Raw genomic sequence first — 18,002 nt, 5'->3', positions numbered from 1 at the left:
GCTGGACTAGCCCGTGACTGGGGGGACCTGGGGTCCAGGCCAGGGTCCACCAGTCCATTTGCTATGCAATATATGTTTTTTGCAAAAAAAACCCCACATTTGACCTCTAGTGTGGCTTGCTGACGTAACCTTTTCTACTCCGTAAATGACAGAAATTCAATCCACATTCAAATCAGTGGATTCTGTCTGTTAAACAAAAACAACAAAAAAATGCAGCCAAGCAACCACATTTTTATTTTGGCTGCCTCTAAAATCCCTCACTAACTCTGCAGGGTTGTGTCAGCAGAGGAAAGCAAGAGAAGCACAGGAGAAGCGAACACATTACAAAGTATTCCATCTGTCAGTCCCCACAATTTTTTGGTGACTTGTGAAGAGCAGATGGCTATACTGGAGCAGACCTATGCTGTTCTGGGAGCCTGCTGTTTTGGACAGTGCCCAATAATAATAATAGTTACAATACTGATGGACAGACAGGTCAAAGGAATTTTAAGACTGACATGCACTCATCAGCTGTACAGTCTGTATAGGCCACTGAGAAGCACACCAATTACTAATGAGTCTTCTTCCTAAAAGTAATTTCCACCTATGTAGACTGCACAAACTCACTTTAGCCTTCCTGCTATGTTCTTGTGTGCTGCTAATGGTTTAAAAAGGATCAGAGTTGTCCTCAAATCACCAGCTGATCTGGCATCCAATGTACTCCTGGAATCTAAGTCACTACCTCCACCTGGTACATTATGTATCTCACAGCTAGGTTGGATGTGAGGGTACTGGAACATCTATTAAAAAATAAAGCTATATCCTTTTGTTTCTGCAGATTTTAACCTAAAATCAAAAGTTTGTACAAACTGCCCCTGTAAATGAATGGGAATGAAGACCGACACTCTCCCAGACTGCTTTGGATGAAATGAGACCTGTTCAGCAATAATTGAGTACACACCCATTCTAAAAAGCAAAGCTGGTACAGGAGGCCAGTATGATCTAGAAATAAGATCACCTCATATTGAAGTGTTGTGCCCATGTGAAAACATTCTGCCACAACAATAATTTAGTAAGAAAGCTTTACCTCAGATCAAGACATGTAAGAGAATGACATGCTCTCCTGCACAGGTGTAAAAAGAAAATGGAGCATAAAGTCTCACTACATAAAACAGTAACAGAAAATAGCAGGTTTCCTTCCCCAGAATCAGACCAAACCCCTTTTAATTTCTTTGATGCTCCACAGCCCAAGAAATTATTTTCCTCCCTTCCTCTCTCACTGTTCCTTTTACAAGTGCAACTATTTCTTGTACTGGCTACTTGTACAGTTCTGGACTTTGCTTGCAATAATAATCTCTCTCCCCTTGTCAGCAAAAGGATTGCTACTTTACAGATATCTTCAGTATCAAGATGCATCAGCACAAAAATGGACACCAGAAAACAGAACAGTACATTAAAAGAAGAGCTTAAACTACAATTGCGCAGTGATTTGGTAAGATTAAGATTCTGCCATTCAATTTAAGTGAGTTAAGTCATAAACAAGACACCAGCACAGAAACAACTGGAAAAGTCACTAAGATTAGTATAGATTATGGCATTTTGTGTCCATGAGACACTAAAAAAGAAACTTCAGTTTTCTTAACTAAAAAGGTCAGTTCAGACCTCAGAATAAATAAAAGACCAAATCAAAGGAACAATAGCACATGTATTTGTTAGTTTCATAAAATGTATGTTCTGTAGAATACTGTATAAGAATAAAAAGCAGGCAGTAATACACAAATTGCCTGCATGATTTGCTGTTAAATATTTTATACAGTGTGGGGAACAATGTGCCTTTTGCACAGCTAGCATAGTAGTGAATCAAACAAATCATGCCTGCAACAGTAGAACCTAGAGATTGCCACTGGGATCAAAGATCATACTTCCTGTTGCACTAAAATAAAGGAAAATGCATCTTAGCCCTAAATGGTTTAGGAACAGAAGCAAAAGGAAAAGCTGCCATGAAATTATAAATAGACACCCAACTTGTGCAAGATCCACTGACAGGCAAAGGTAACAGCACTAAGGAGACAGAAGAGATGTTTGCGTCCTCAGCTATGATACCAGATATGTAGTCATATTCTGCTTCCAGTTCCATAGGTTTAATATGATTTTGAGCAGACATGGTCATGCCAGCTGCAGTGCCTTTTAAATACAATAAATTTTAAACATAGCCTTTGATCCAAAAAGTCGATTAACAACTCCATGACAGACCAATACAGATCATTCTGTATCTGCCATAATTATATACTATTTCTATAGGGATTTGTTACTGGTCATAGCCAAAGAAGAAGCCTGGAAGGGCTTCCACTTAGACCTTGTCCGTTAGTGCTCCTTAGGTCCTTTAACAAAGAAAAACACTAGGGACACAATTAACATTTCAGTGCATTTCACTTTAACAGCCCCTTCTTCAGCCTCTTCATGTATTTAGGTACTCAAGTTTGTTCTTTACCTAAATATTGTCTCTTTTGCTCTTTCTACATGTGAAAAAAACTCTTTAACTTTACAACTATACCAGTTATGAAAGCCTGACCTACACAAGTGTTATTGAATGTTTTCTATTAAAGTGTTGTCTATTAAAGTTCTATTAAAGAATGGCATCTTTTGAAATTTTCATTGTTAGTTTAACTGTATTATTTCCAGTAAAGTTAATCTAAACATTGTCTTCAGTAACAGCAAGTACACAAGCACTGAGTACTTCTTAAACCCTGACCAGGCAAGAATCACAGCAGCACAGCTGCATGAATCTAAGTGTATGCACATGCATACTATAGTAAGAGGGCAAAAATTCTACAGAATAAGAACTCAGAAAGGTGTATGGCACTGCTGATACCCCAACACTGAGCTCAACAGTTACATACCAAACAATTAACAACTGCAAGAGCTTATGGGCATCATTTCCATCAAAACCAAAGTTCAAATCCTAGTGCAAGGGTTTTGCAATCTTGCAAGTATATCATTAAAGCTTTGCAAGTATAATTGAAGCTTACAGTAAAACGTACCTAAAGTTAAACATAACAGCTTCAGTGAACTTTATAGCTCCTTCATCAGTTTTCTCCGGATTTTTTTGTAGATTTAGAATCCAAACTAAGAGACGTCCAAACAGAAAGCAACATGTACTACAGAACACAAACATACACACGTATATAGCCAAGTCCCCTGGGTTCTTTTTGTTGTTGTTGTTTTTGTTATTTTTATGTTCTACGGACAATCTTTATAAAAGATTAGTTTCATCATATGCATACTACATTACAGGCATATTTCTACCACATGAATAAATACTTGTAATATATTAAAAAAAATCAAAACATAAATCTTGCCTTTGAAAACTTACCAATGCCCAATGTATTTAAGGCTCACTAAGCAATTTCAAATTTGTAATAGTCTCTAAATTTTAAAAATGCATTAGTAAAGGTTACAGATTTTTAAAAACAGTTCGACAATCTCTCTTAAACATTTAATAGCTTCCCTCCTCCATAAACATATGGTAGCTTTTCTTTCATCTCTCTCCTTTCGCGCTTCATGTTTTTATATTGTTGTCTTTACAAAAGGAACAAAAGTATCAAAAAGACACAAACAATAATCAGTTCACCTCCTTTCAAACTTAACAAAATTCTATTAAGTACTCAGGGTAGATTTGGTTGGCATCGAAGATAACAAAGATCTTTGGGTTCCAGGTATTATCCACACAGCTGTCATACAAGTTCACAAAACTTCCATCTTTTGAAGGAGGCCTCATGTATTTTGAATCACCATTGATATAGTCACCAGTTAATACACGAGCAAGAAACATGACTTTATCTGGTCTATGCAGACGAGGCTGCAGATTCACACCATGAATTTGAAAAGTATCTCCATGCTTCATGTCCTCTTTGCAGAAACGACTGGAATATGATGCATCTCTTGCGAAATAGGTCCCTTTCAAATAAAAAAAATCTGATTACATTCTTATCATGACAACTTAACTACTAGAGCATGGATATAGGTATCAGGATGATGAAAGATGCTGTTCTTTTATGTTCATTAGCAATCCATTTTTTTTTTTCTAAACCGTTAGATTATAGCAACATGACCAAATATTTTTAGTGGGAACGTTTTAGTAGGGAGATTGTCTTGTGATCAACACTGCTTTGTTGGGCATCCCTTCCCCACGCTCCCTGGTCCTACCAGCCAGTTATGACAATTGCATTCCTTACTGCATTCTAACTTTCTTAATTACACTTAATATAAAAGCAGAGCTATATTGAACAGCTCTTGGATAAACACAGGGAGTACATCACAAAGAACATACTATAGGAAATACTTAACAATGTTGAACTGTTAAGATTACCAAACTGTTGTATGTGACAAAAATACTTACCTTTTCCATACACAGCAGCATGCATCCCATTTATTCTCCAGTCAAAGTTATGAATACATATTGCTTCTACAAATTCATTACTGGTACCATGAAATAACATCTGCTCGTTAATAGTTGGGACACCTCTTTTTTTCTTTAGTTGAGCTTTTTTCCTACAGAGAACACACAATACAGCATTACAAACATCCGTACAATCAAATTAAGTCACTACTCTGAACATACTGCAGAGGGGACAGACTTAAAACACTCCATACATTCTACTTTCAGAAGTGTCTAGATGATTCTATTTTTTAAACAGATCAGAATTCTTAAGGTACATGTTTAGAAATCACACACTTACGGATGCTGTGGACTATTTTCAGAAGTAATCCAAGACCAGGAAAAAAGGTCTTTTATACCAATTTTATCAACATTGTCATCTGGCATTAGTTTAACTGTGGTCATTTTCTGCAGATACATTTTTAAAAGACCAGCATTTTTCTCCCGTTTTGTTCCCTCCACCTACTTAAATAGCATGGTGGGAGGGATAATAAAGCTAGTGGACTATAAAGTATAATTACCCAGGTATACCATCAAAAATATTAAAAATAAAATTACCTAAATTTTAAGGTAAAATTACTTTAACATGATCATTTCATAATAGTTTTCTGAATTTATGGTTCACATACTTTCTAAAAGAGATAAGTCGTGCATTGACAGGGTTACATCAGTCTAGAATTTTGGGGGGAAAAAAAAACCAAACAACCAAAAAAACCCCCCCAAACCCCACCTTATACTACAGGTGAACCTATATTACAGTCTCATGGGCAGAAGGCCACAGCATACCTTCAATTAAAGTACAGATACATTTTACATCCATCTTTAAGTGACTTTCTGTCAGCTGTGTTTTCCTAAGATCCATGAAGAAGTTGGCTCTGGAGCTGTGTCTAAATTACTAAGCTGTTCATAGTTACGATCCCTTGGCTGTCCAGACAAAAACACGTTGGAGTGCATCATACCTTTCTTCTTGTCGATGTACCTGAACTTTCTTCCTATAAAAGCCACAGTGCATGGGGCACTGTGCTACATACTTAGGTTTATCATGCACATACTTAGGTCTATCAAATTAAGCAATCTGCTTATAACTGGATGCACACTTGAATTGGGGAGGCATTCTCAGGGCCTACAGTTTAGATGTAGTCTGAGGAAGTCCCATCAACCAGGTCCAGGGAAAGAGACAGGCAGCAAAGATTCTTCATCATATTAATGGCATTACATTGCAATTATGCATTGTTTATAAATAAGTACATTTCACAGAAGTTAAAATCTTGCAGTACTTAGTTTAAAAGATATGTTTATTCTGTTTTATTGTTCAACTTTTTTTTTTCTCCATTTAGTGCAAACTAAAATACCTATGTCTCGGCAACTTAATTTTTTTTGGTGTCTTTTTTTCCCCTATAACTGCTTTCCAAATCAGGAGAATGTCAGTAGAATCTCAAGGGCATCTGGGAGGTTTCACTAATAATCTAATTTGTGACATTTTGTGTCAGAGGCAGAGAGGTTCCAAGCACTCAAGTTCCACTCCAATAGAGTGCAATTCAACAAAAACCAGGAGCCAAGATTCCCTGCATCTTGAGAAAACTACCTGTGTGAGGCAACACCTCTGAGCTAAGGGCTAGTAATGCTGAACATCTGAAATTTTTCAATCAGCAGCCCTCTATTGTTGGCTGCTGATCTCTGACAATGTATAAAGGTAGCCTAGAGCAACTTCTCTTGAAATAGGGGAACAGAACAAATTTATAGAAAAGGTGAATAATCAATTGTCCAAAAATATTCTGTAACAGTCCTTCACTACCTCCGACCAGTTGATTTTATAAACCCAATTTAAAATAGTCATTAATATGGGAACTATTATAACAGGCAAATGTGTTTTGACCACCACAGTGAGGCAAATAATCATTCAAGCAATGCTCAAATTTAATCACTGACCTTATCAATTAAACAAAACACTTTCTCAAAACCACAAAAGTTTAAACAGCAATTGTTCCTCTTAAGTAGTGGAATATACTGAGCACACTGGGAAGATGATTCTGCAGAATGCAGAAATGCCACAGCAGGACTTTTTGTTGATTTGGAACAGAAATCAAGGAGTCCAACTATTCTAAAAAATATCATCTTAGCACTTTCCACCAGCAGTGACAACCTAATCCAGTAAAACAAAATAAAGCTGATCCACCACTCAGAAGGCTCTCATACAGCCAGTTCACTCAATAAAGGAGAAACCTAAAGCAAAACTAAATACCCAGAGACATGCTCTTTGTACATGTACAAGCACACAAGCTGTTTCTAAAGATGGTCAGCAATCTCACTGACCAAAGGCCATTTTCTACTTGCTGTACTCCTCTACAACTCCAAACTGTGATGCATAAACCAAAATATGCTAGACTAACATTCATCTTCTGTTACTTTCACTTTCCCACATGGGACACCAAAAGAACCGTTAGTGAATTTGAAATGCTGGAATACCTACTTCTTTGTAATATACTACTGGGCAATAATTTCTTCACCAGTGTGCGTAAGCCCATCTACTCCAAAGGCTGTATTTTACCCTCAGCAGAAAAGCAGCTAAGCCCCAATTGCATACACTTATTCTAGCAATTTTCATTGTTACTTGTATTTTTTTGATACAGGAAAAAAAGTTTTAAAACAGAAATTACTTTTCTCCATATACTGTTATATCGTACAGGTACTAAAAAGTACCTTGTTTTGTAGTTAGTTATATGGTGATACTGTAATACTCCTGATGTATGAAATTCTAATTCCCATTGTCAGTTTCGTACCTTTAGAATATTCCAGCACAGCATCCATAGATTCAGAGTTCTAAAACCATGAATTCTACTCACTGACCAGTCAGGAAAACTAGTACACTCTCCAAATGACATCAGTTCCTAAGCTAAGCAAAAAAGGTCTTCCCCTGCCCGCCTCTGCCATCTAGAGACTCAAAGGACATTTACTTTAAAGTCTGCTTGCTATTCCTATTCTCAAAAATTAAGATTGGTATTAACATGGTATAAATACACCTCTACAGAAACTTATTTGTAGAAAGGTACATGTTAAAACACAAGGCCAAGCAAATAAGCCTTAATACTTAAAGAGGTAAATATAACCAAATAAATTTGCAATTAAGAGAAGGCTAACTCTCTTAACCAACTCTTAAATTAATTTCCTATGCATATTCATGATATAGCTTTAAATTAACAATAAATCTTTCAAAAAAATCATATAACTTATGCAAATTTTTAATATACATCTGCTTAGTTATTTCCTCACTATTTAATTTAGTTCAGTTGGTTTTAATAATGTAATACATCTTTAAAACTGATTCTGATATGTACTCCTTTTTAGAGGCTACACAAATAATTTATGTCAAATACAACTGCTTAAGATTGATACTACGAAATAAGTGGAAACAGAACTCAGCACTTCCTACTTCTTCCAGGCCAGCACAATATGAAGAGGGAAAAGCAGGGAACTTAGAAAAAGCTTTTGCAGCACATTAAACTTAAAGAAATTAAATGAGTATGTGCTAATTGGACACTTAATTCTGTCCTAGGTTTCATAAAGTTGAGAAATTAAACAAGCCACAAATATTAATTTACTTTGTTCACTAAAAATTAAAATAATACAAGCCTGTCAAGGACTTATTTTACAAAAAGCTTATTTTTGCTCTCCTTACTTCACTCTAAGTATCATGGGCATCTACCACATGGACATCCTGAACATCTTCAATGCATCAGTCTTATCTGTGCTACATTCTTATCTGTGCTACATCTACATCTAATGCATTTCTACAAGTATTACATTTCTATACCTGTAGAAGCTACAGAGTCTTGAAAATGGAATTTTGAATACAGAGGAATGACAAATAAGAAAATTAAAAAGAGATAAAAAGTAACACATTTTCATTAATAACAAAAGCAATTAAACATATTTCTGCTGCATGCCTTCAAGATTTGCTCCGTTAACAATCTTAAGACTGTTGGTTTTAGAAATAAATCTCACCTGCAAAAAAACTCCCACAAGTCTAGATTTTGTATTCTCTTAATTCTTTTAATTCGGTGGCTATCCATTGTTTTTCCAAAGAGACTAGAAACTTCATTATATTCATTTGTTTTCTTTTGCAATGGAATAAGCTGGAAAAAAAGAGGTTAGTACGATTTCAATTTGATGCATTATTTCATTACCACATGTTTTTGACCAACTTGCATACCAACTCTTACCTGATATGGCTCCTCAGTATTTACATTCTCCCAGTGTGAAGGCATAGGGATAGCCTCATTTTCACAGATGAAACTTCAAACAAAAAAGGGTAAAAACACTTCACATCAAAGACATGAGGCATTTTCTTCCTGTCAAACTCCTGCTCCAAACAATACGGTATGCAAACAAAACCCAAACTTACACAAAACTACTCTAGGGTTTTAATTCAAACAAAGGCTGTTGTCAGCACGTAAGGTTAAAGGCAAGAGGTCTTATTTTGTTAATATGGCTTAGCTTAGCTTATTATAAATAAGCCATGGTAATAAACAGTTTTAGTACACCATCTACCCAACAAAAGTAGGAAGATAAATCAGAAGAGATGGTCAGAAAGGTCCACAACATCAGGAGAGCAACACTAATTTAGAAGGGTGAGAATGTAGATATAGTCCGAACATTCCAAACTATCTGGAATTACAACTAGCCTAAGCCTCTGGAAACTGAGCCCTCATTTGAAGTATTTAAAAGCATCATGTTAGAAATACACACTTGAAGATTATAGTTGAATATGTTTTTAAAAAAACAAAACCAAACCCTCAAAAAAAGAAGAGTGTTTTAAGCATATACACCACATACATAACAGCTTTTAACCCTTAAAATCGGGACTAAAAGAAGCAATCTCCTGAAAGTAAAGAATGGTGTCATCACATGGAAAGAGAGTACTGAATGCAATTATTCAAGAAACAAAAGTGAATTGCCCTGTTACTGCGTGCACTCTTCAGCAAATATCCATTGAAAAAACAGTTGACACTTCAAAAAAACCAGGCCTTCTTGAATGTCAGTGTAAAAAGATTGCTACTACATTTCTTATTACAAATGCCAAATTTCTTTTTGGAAGTATAACGAGACTACAATTCAGAACTAAAATTATTTCTAAGAAACTATTTGGGGAAAAAACCCCACATATTCCATATAGTCAATTTTACCTGTGGTAGTATCACTGCATAGATCAGTTTGTTTAGTGAGTATCACATTTACATCAGCACAGCTTTGCATCTAATGCCTGATCAAATGGTAAGAAACTTACAATCTAAAGTGATTAGACTCATAAAACAATCTGGTTGTTATGATGCAATTTATTGTAATTTCAAATTGTTAAAACATACAGGCAAGAAAATATAACTCAATCTTTTTTGCTATTACAATAATACTTCTAAATAATTTATGAAGTCATTATTACAATGGAACAACCTACTTTATTTTTTGCTGCTGCTTCTCCACAGCAATTCTGATTCAACAGGTATTTACAGCAAGGGATTCCAATGGCTAAAGTCAGGCACAGCTTTAAGAACCTTGCCAATGGATATCAATATTCAGTATGCCTTTCCTCTCCCACTATAAGTTCCTTACTTTCTCAGAAAAAAGATAAAAAACAAACTAAAAATTCTTTCATCACTCTTCTCTGAAATGTCTTCCTTCTTCACTTGACTAGCTCTCCCACCTTGGTTCACATCTCAAATTCTTTGATGCAAAAAGTAAATAAATATAAACAATAAATATAAAACATATTTTTATTTCATGTTACTTAGAAGAATCAGGAAGAAAATAAAAATAAGGAGTCTTCCTTTTATTTCCTTACCTGAAAGCACTGATAGAAAAGGGAGCTCGCTTTATTGGACGTTGCTTAAGTGTAGTTAGGTTGGTTTGTTTCATCACTGAGCATAAAACAAGAGTTAAGATGAAAGTTTCTGGAATTCATCTATAGCACATGAAACATTTAAGTGTCATTTTTTTAAAATAACATTACTACACCCAAAGTTGCTTGACAGGAATTCATATTTCAACAATTAACAAATCAACATTTTCGAGAAACATTTCTAAATACTGGCCTCAGAATCATTGTCATTTATATGAGTTGGCAAAATGTGCAAATGTTACACAAACAAAATATTTATTGTTAAAATACCCATCTAACATTCAGCCCTACTAAATCACTGGCAAAACTTCCACTGACTTTAATACAACTAGGATGACAAACCATATTACTACTATCCTTAATGCAAGACATCATGACCTACAAACAGTAACATAAAAATCGTTCTTTAGCATTTGCATTTAGTGTTTTTATTGCAGATGTAAAACAAAGGTTTTTTTAAACAGACATTTCAACACAAGTAAACATAAAACTCCTTGTATTGTTACATACTACTTTACTCCCAGTACATCGCTGTTTTACCCAGTCCCCACTTTCTGTATTTGAAATACTATTATTTTCATTGATTTGGAAGAGGCTTCTATTTAAGCATATAGCTGTTTTGTAATTTAATCAGAAAATAAAACAATCTATGGATGGAAAAGCTAAAAAAAAAAAAAGAAAAAAATAAGTCATTAGAACACACCTTTGAACAAAGGACAGATTAATTTATAATAAGATACACATATTAGAATCCTGTAATTTTCTGTAATTTACAAGCATGGCATAAGTGAGATCTTTACAATCTACTAGAAAATCCTTTTGCCTGTCTCCTTGTTATTCTGACAACAGATTTGGCTTCAAGTACCTGCTGAATTATTTGATGCCAGTGTTTTGCAGAAAGCTTCCTTCATATCAATGTTTCTTACACAGACTCTGAATGGAAGAGGTTTCTCAAGCTTACAAGCAGTTGCACGTTAAAGAAAAAAATGTTCAAACTTCCCAGTCCCATAGACGTATGCTACATACCACCTACATCTGAGGTAAGTGGCAGAAAGTGCTACTAAACAAGACATGCTACTTTATTAATAAACTACACTAGAAAATGTAACAGGGCAGCTGCTTCTAAAAACTCCTATGTACTTTCCAGTAAAGAAGACATTTCCAATCACAAGTTTTTGCACTAGATACAAAGACAATAATTTGCTGAATGAAAAAACTGGTGTATCTGTCACCTTCTATTATTTAAATTTACTCTGTGAAAAGATACATACCTGAAAAGTCTAGTGTGTAGTTAAATTTTGCAGTAGTAAAAGAAACAGAACCATGTGGGTTTGTTCGGAAGCTCCTTTCAATATCTTCACTGCTAACAGAGCAGTGACTGTTTGAATCAGTCTTCAAAATAAATGAAAAAACACATTTAGACAAATTCAGCAATAGGTAGTTTGATGTATGGAATCCATCACAGCTAATATAACTTCATAGGTATTTACCTGAAACATATGCCATTTACCACACTCAGCCAAATAAAACCAGCCCCACTGGGTATCAGAGGTATCCATCTCTTCAACTGAACTTTCCATCTTTGGAAAAAAATCTTCTGATGTTCTTTGAAGCATTTCCTGAAACATTCACACACATACACAAAAAAAGTTTTGATGCTATTTGCAAAAACACATTATTTGAGAAATTCATTAAAAAGCAAAACAAAGTGAATTTTCAATACTTAAAAAAACCCCTGACAGGCAAAGGGCAGATTTGTTTTCTCTTTTTCAGAGAAAAATTCTCAATTTGCTACTTATCCAGTATTAACCATTAATTTAGTTAAACATTTTCAAAACTTTCTCAAATGTCTGTAAGTGTGCCAATAAAGGCAAGAGGTATAGGCTTTATCAGATCAAAGAGAGGTGCTAAATTTCATACTGATGGTCATACGAGCAAGGCTATTCATATATACAACAGGCTCTGAGTTACATACCACTCAGGAATGAGGTGTTGGGATTACATCTGATAGCTTGATGAAAACATCTACTAGGGACTCACTAACAGGAACAAATCAGACTGGATATCAGAAGTTTTTAGAAAAAAAATTAAAAACTGAGACAAATAATATAATTATTTAACTGCGCAAGTCCACAGTGCATTATTCCTCAACACTGCATGAAGGTTTGTTTCGTTCCTAATGCACCCACTTAAAAATGATACAGTAAAATTACTGGTACTCTGTAGTTGTAATTACAGAGAAGGTTCACACCAAAAGCCAGAGTAGCTTCAACACAAGCAATGACTACCATAGTTGGGATTCTGCAGGATGGAAGAAAAAGGACTGAGGAAAGGATATAGCAGAGGTCTACAAAATCATGACAAAACTGAATAGGGAATAACAAATCACATTTTCTTCCAACATAAGGAGGCAGCACCTATCAAAGGTTGCACATGTCAAGTTCAAAACAAGTGAAAGAGAAACTTCTTCATAGAACAGATGGCAATCTACGGAATTCCTTTACATGGTATGCTGTGGATGCTGCAAATTTATGGAAGTTCAAAAAGCAGCTAGACAAGTTCAAGCCCACCAAGAGCTATGCTGGCATACCTTTAGAAGAACAGCCCCTGCCAGATTTCAGCTCCTTCTTCATTCATCAATAAAATCCTGAAAACTCTGAAAGTACTTGACTCTACTTGCATATATCTCCTAACATGTCAACTCGGTCTGCCACATCACTCCCCAAGCAAAAATTCTACGTAGGTTCGGGGGAATCTTTCAGAAAAAGAAGCTTGACCGACTCCCAGAAGAGGTCAGCAATTCATCCACTCTAACTGCTTAACCAAGACTGGCACTCTTCCCAACAACTTCCTCAAATTAATTTTCGCTTCCAAGAAGTGGAACAACACCCTCCAGCACAAGTAAGTCAAACAATGTCCAGTTAATATCCTGGATGCTTCAGTTGTCTCCTGGACACTTAAACGCAGAAAAAAGTAGAGACCTGAAGAAGGTAAATACTGGAGACTAGAAGTAGGCACCAGCTGGCCAGTGCTACTAGGGCAGGAGTTGAGAGCAGAAGGCACTTCCTGTAGCACTACACAAGGCACTTCTTCTAGCACTACCCTTCCCCCCTATTTTTCCCAAGCTAGCCCTCTGTGGTTCTTTGAAAAACAATCCCAGAAACCTCTCTGTGGCAATAGCTAGAGACTGTATTCTAATCATCAAAAGCTCCAAACGGCTACAAAAATCTAGACGCTTAGAAAACAGGGGAATCAAAAGTGGACCTCCGCAACATATCTAAATTGCAGAATCTGAGGGCAAACCTACTTTAGTACAAGTGGAAGCCTACACAAAGCTACATACATGGATAGCTGCCTGAAGTTCAAGCAGAACTACACTAAAGGTACATCAGCTGCATGGAAAAATATTTTCGAAGAGATAAGAAAACTGCTCGCTATTTCAGAGGGCATCTGCCAACATCTCTTCTATTCCTCACAGCAATACAAAGTCACAGAACCTACAATTTGCTTGGTGTTAAAGCACAACTGGCCAACATCTTTTGATGATAATCTTTCACCTTCAGCTTGATTATTCCTCTCAGATAAGTATTTGGCCATGTTCTTTCCTAAAGACAGAAGGCAGAGGTAGTCTACACTTTTTTAAAGCCAAGAGGAAAGCAATTCAGGCTTTTTTGGTAATGTTTAGCTTCCTCATGTTCCCACTAAAACAGCCAGACCTCAGCTCCATCCCTGAATGTTAGTTCAGGGCCTTGAATCTGATCAATCAAATCAGTAATGCCTTTTGAACACGTTACAAACAGAGAAGTATTACCCTAGTCACAAGGTCAAGGCTACAAAGGTAGATTCCAGGATACTTAGAAGTATGGAAGAATGACCCAAAGGCAAGAACACGTAAAGCCATAAAAACAAGAGAGCTGTTCTCAAAGGTGATACAAATCCAAAGCACTTGAAGGAAATTGCTCAACTTACTGATGAATTTAAGATCAAACCCACAGCATTTATAAGGAGCTGGTAGCTTTTTGTCCGAAAACTGTGAATGCATGCACAGTGGAGCAGAAAAATCTCAGTGGGTTTTTGTGGATGACAGGATGTCAACTGTCAAAGAAGCAGCACTGAGAATTTTATTAGCAATGCCATTGCTAACAGAAGGCCTCTCAACTCCCATTATCAGTACTGTTTCTACTGGTCCAGGAGTTACCAGAACAGCTCAAATTAAACACAATTACTCTGACAGTAAAAATATCCTCCTAAACAGAATGAATGCTAGTTGTGTGTTGTGCTGTGACTGAATGGCTTTACTACTACTGGCAATGCATTCCCTCATTTTTCCAGAAGTACTTTTAACTTTGAATGATAAACACACTTTACAGCGCATAGAATAACAGAATGGTTTGGGCTGGAATGGAACTTTAAAGATCATCTTGTCCAAACCCCTGTACCATGGGCAGGGACATCTTTCACTAGATCAGGCTGCTCCAAGCCCCCTCCAACCTGACTGAACACTTCCAATGATGGGGCATCCACAACTTCTCTGGGCAACCTGTTCCAGTATCTTACCACCCTCATGGTAAAAAATATAGAAGCGTTCCGATGGGCTATTCTGTCTGCTTTCTTGTGCTGTCTGCTTCCACTTGGCAGACTGTGCTTCATTGCCAAAGACTCTTTTGCCTACAAACATCAACTTTGTATAGTTCCCCGCTGGGAACACTAGCAGTGCTAAGGGACGCTCTGGCTCTTCCTTAGAGAAGAAGGCACCCGAGCAGAAGACTTGGCTGAGGTAAGAGTGCAGCGCTAGGGAGGGGAAGCGAGAAGGAAGAACAGCATTAGCACCAGTACGGGACACAACGTGAAATGACAACACCCTCCGCAGCTGTATCAGCACTTACCCCCTTTGTGCTGCAGGGGACCACCGTTGCAGTCACCCCCTTTACCGACCCCCTCCAGAACTGATCCCATTAGAGCTCAAGGACACGGCGGGCTGGTCGATCTAAGCACAGCACCACTACCTCTCCATCTGGGTCGCAGGCTTTCCCAAAGATGGTGGCCTACGCCCCCCACCCCCTTCCCCAACCTGGCAGCGCGCTCGCCGGCGGGGGCGGGGCGGGAGGGGAGAGGAGGGGAGGGGAAGCGGCCTGCGGGGCGCGCGCAGTACGGAGACGGGCTGAGGAGGAAAAAGACGAAAGGAGCGGCCGTTTCCCCTGTCCCCCTCCCGCCCGCACTCACCGCATCGGCTGCCCACCCCGGGCTCGCTCCCCACATGCTGCCCGGAGGGGGGGGTGGGAGGGGGGGGGGGAGTGCGTGTGGGTGGGGTGGCACGCAGGCCGCGCGCGGGGCGCGTCGCTGCTCGCCTCCGAGCGCTTCCGTTATCGGTGGCAGAAGAGAGAGGCGGGGCAACAGTCGTTATAAGTCGCGCTCGATAGGTTCGTCACACAGAGGGGCGAGGCCTGGTATACAAATGTGCAGCGGGGTAGGCGGGGCTGGGGGAGGGGTGGAGTCTCTGTCGTACGGAGTGGGAGTGGGAGTGGGAGTGGGAGTGGGAGTGGGAGTACGAGTACGAGTACGAGTACGAGTACGAGTACCTTGTACCTTGTACCTTGTACCGGGTAGAGCCGTGACCTGCCTGCCTGCCCGCCCGCCTGCCTGCCTGCCTCCCTCCGTGAGCATCTGCCAGCCTGCCTGGCGGCGGTGTTGCTGTGACTATTGCCTGTCCGTCGTGTGGGCTCTGGCAGTTTTTTCGGTGCCATGTGATGTGGGTAGTATTTTGGTGGTGAGGTGCTCTAGTGCAGCACCCCTCACTGCTCTGTACCCCACAACTTTGCATTTTAGTTCTTTTGATTGTTGTCTGTCCTCCTGGGTAGCAACGGGCCTCTGCTTTACCAAGGAATTTATACAGCCCATAATTTTCCTGTGAAATACACATATACGTGAGCCTGTACATGCATTTAATTCTGTTCACACAGCATTTTAAAGAACTGATACCATGTTAGTGCCAGGCAGGGCAGCAGAAGTGACCATTCATACTATGCATGAGGTACGGTTACCTAATGCAAACAGAACTGCAGCCTGTTGCAGGCATTCATCAACTGGGCGTTCAAGGCCTGTGGGCAGCTTTACGCTACACCTGAGATCTAGAAGCAGTAGCGGCTCTAGGACTGCTTAGTAAGAGAGGCCATAGTCGTGAATGTAGCCTTTTGGTGCAGACTCTACGATGAGAGCTGCAGAGTGGAAAAGCAGGCAGTGATGCCTGCTAAAGCAGTCTGCAGTCAGCCAGTGGGCTGGTAACTTCAAAAAACAGGCAGTCCTCATAAAGGTGTGCAAAGCCATTACAAGCACATCCTGCTGTGAAGGATTTTCATTGAGCAGCATGCCAAAAACAACACAGGTGGACTGAAAATTATTACTTTCTCAAATTCTGAGGGAGTGTCAGGCAGGATGTGTATCCAGATTCTGGCTTTGCTGACCTTGCCTCTGAATACAGAGTTAGAAAAGGTTATTTTTCTGAGTTAAAAAGTTAAGCAGCCTGTGGTGAATCACTGCAGGTATTTCACTGGCATGAACGTGATGCTTCTGGAATAAAGGAGTTTTCCAGAAGTAGGGACATCTTTCTCTGGCCATATTTTATTGACATTGTTGGAAAGCACATGAAGATTGTGGGGATGTATCCTGCCTGTGCTGCCTTGCTTTATGAATCTATACACAGTATAGAAGTAAGGGAGGATTCTGTTACCACCTTAGCTGTTGCACAATGTCTGTTGAACATCTTTTTTTGCTTGGCAATGCTTTAGGTCTAAACATGGGCCTCTTCGAGTCATCTATTCCTATTGTTATTACTGCCTGTTGTGTATTTTTTAAATAATGGTCAGGCTTTTTGCAGAATTTGCGTAAATATATCTGAAGTTACGGTAGCACAACATACAGGTGTCTAGCAGCCAAAAGTTTTAAAGAGGTTTCTGCTGCTATGCCTTGACATGTGGGTTAGAGTTGAGATTTTGTGTGTGTGTGTTTCTTCCTTTTCTTTGCACGTTTAGACTGATAATTAATAATGGATCATAAGCCTCTCTTTTGAGGTAAGAATATCTTAGTTACAGTGAAAATATAGCTTGTTAGAATGTATTCTCAGGAAGCTACATGCTAATGCCAGACTCTTCATAGCAACAGCAACTCAAAAAATTTAAAATCCAAAGATTTCTGTGGATATCTTATGTACTGTGTGCAGACTAACAGCCTATCTGGAGAAGACATAATTGCATTAATTGATTCTCATGAGCCTCTACTTCAAGCAGCAAAAAGGCAGAAACTGGAGAGGTTTGGCCACATCACTTGAGTTACAAACACATTTTTTCAGGGAATGGTCAAGTGGAAGTGAAAGAGAGAACTCCCTGGTACTGCCTGGTACATAAATTGTAGGATCATAGAAGGATCTAGGTTTGAAAGGACTCATGAAGTTCTTTAATCCAGTCTCCTTACCTAGGCAGGCCTAGCTTCAAATCTAGATTAGGTTGCTCAGTTCTTCATCCAGCCCATGTTTTTTCTTCAGGCATGTCTGCTGAACTGTTTTCAGGGGCAAGAAGTTTCTTTTCCTTTTGTCCAGCCAGACTTTCCCATGTTTCAACTTCTGCACATTGCCTCTTGTCCTTTCACTGTAACCCTGTGAGGTGAGGTCCCTCAGTCTTCCTTCTGATGCCTTTACCT

General features: G+C 38.5%; 1 protein-coding gene across 5 annotated transcripts; it reads right to left on the bottom strand.

The window, feature by feature from the left end:
- Positions 1 to 1,040: 1,040 nt before the first annotated feature.
- Positions 1,041 to 15,673, bottom strand: PARP11 (poly(ADP-ribose) polymerase family member 11). Of its 5 annotated transcripts, XM_072878843.1 has the most exons (9): positions 15,534 to 15,669; positions 15,197 to 15,297; positions 11,801 to 11,929; positions 11,582 to 11,702; positions 10,254 to 10,329; positions 8,638 to 8,710; positions 8,420 to 8,550; positions 4,379 to 4,530; positions 1,041 to 3,936 (listed from the first exon to the last, which is right to left on the bottom strand). In XM_072878843.1, exons 3-9 carry the CDS (start codon positions 11,924 to 11,926, stop codon positions 3,623 to 3,625), a joined length of 993 nt encoding a protein of 330 aa, XP_072734944.1. In that variant the 5' UTR covers positions 11,927 to 11,929; positions 15,197 to 15,297; positions 15,534 to 15,669; the 3' UTR covers positions 1,041 to 3,622. The 5 variants fall into 5 exon arrangements, with proteins under 5 accessions (XP_072734944.1, XP_072734937.1, XP_072734927.1 ...); XM_072878836.1 differs by having other exon boundaries at positions 15,197 to 15,673; XM_072878826.1 differs by lacking the exon at positions 15,197 to 15,297 and having other exon boundaries at positions 15,534 to 15,673.
- Positions 15,674 to 18,002: the final 2,329 nt, after the last annotated feature.

This window comes from Ciconia boyciana, chromosome 1 (genome assembly GCF_034638445.1).
Source record: "Ciconia boyciana chromosome 1, ASM3463844v1, whole genome shotgun sequence".
Lineage (NCBI taxonomy): Eukaryota > Metazoa > Chordata > Aves > Ciconiiformes > Ciconiidae > Ciconia > Ciconia boyciana.
This window is presented reverse-complemented; position numbering and strand designations above follow the sequence as displayed.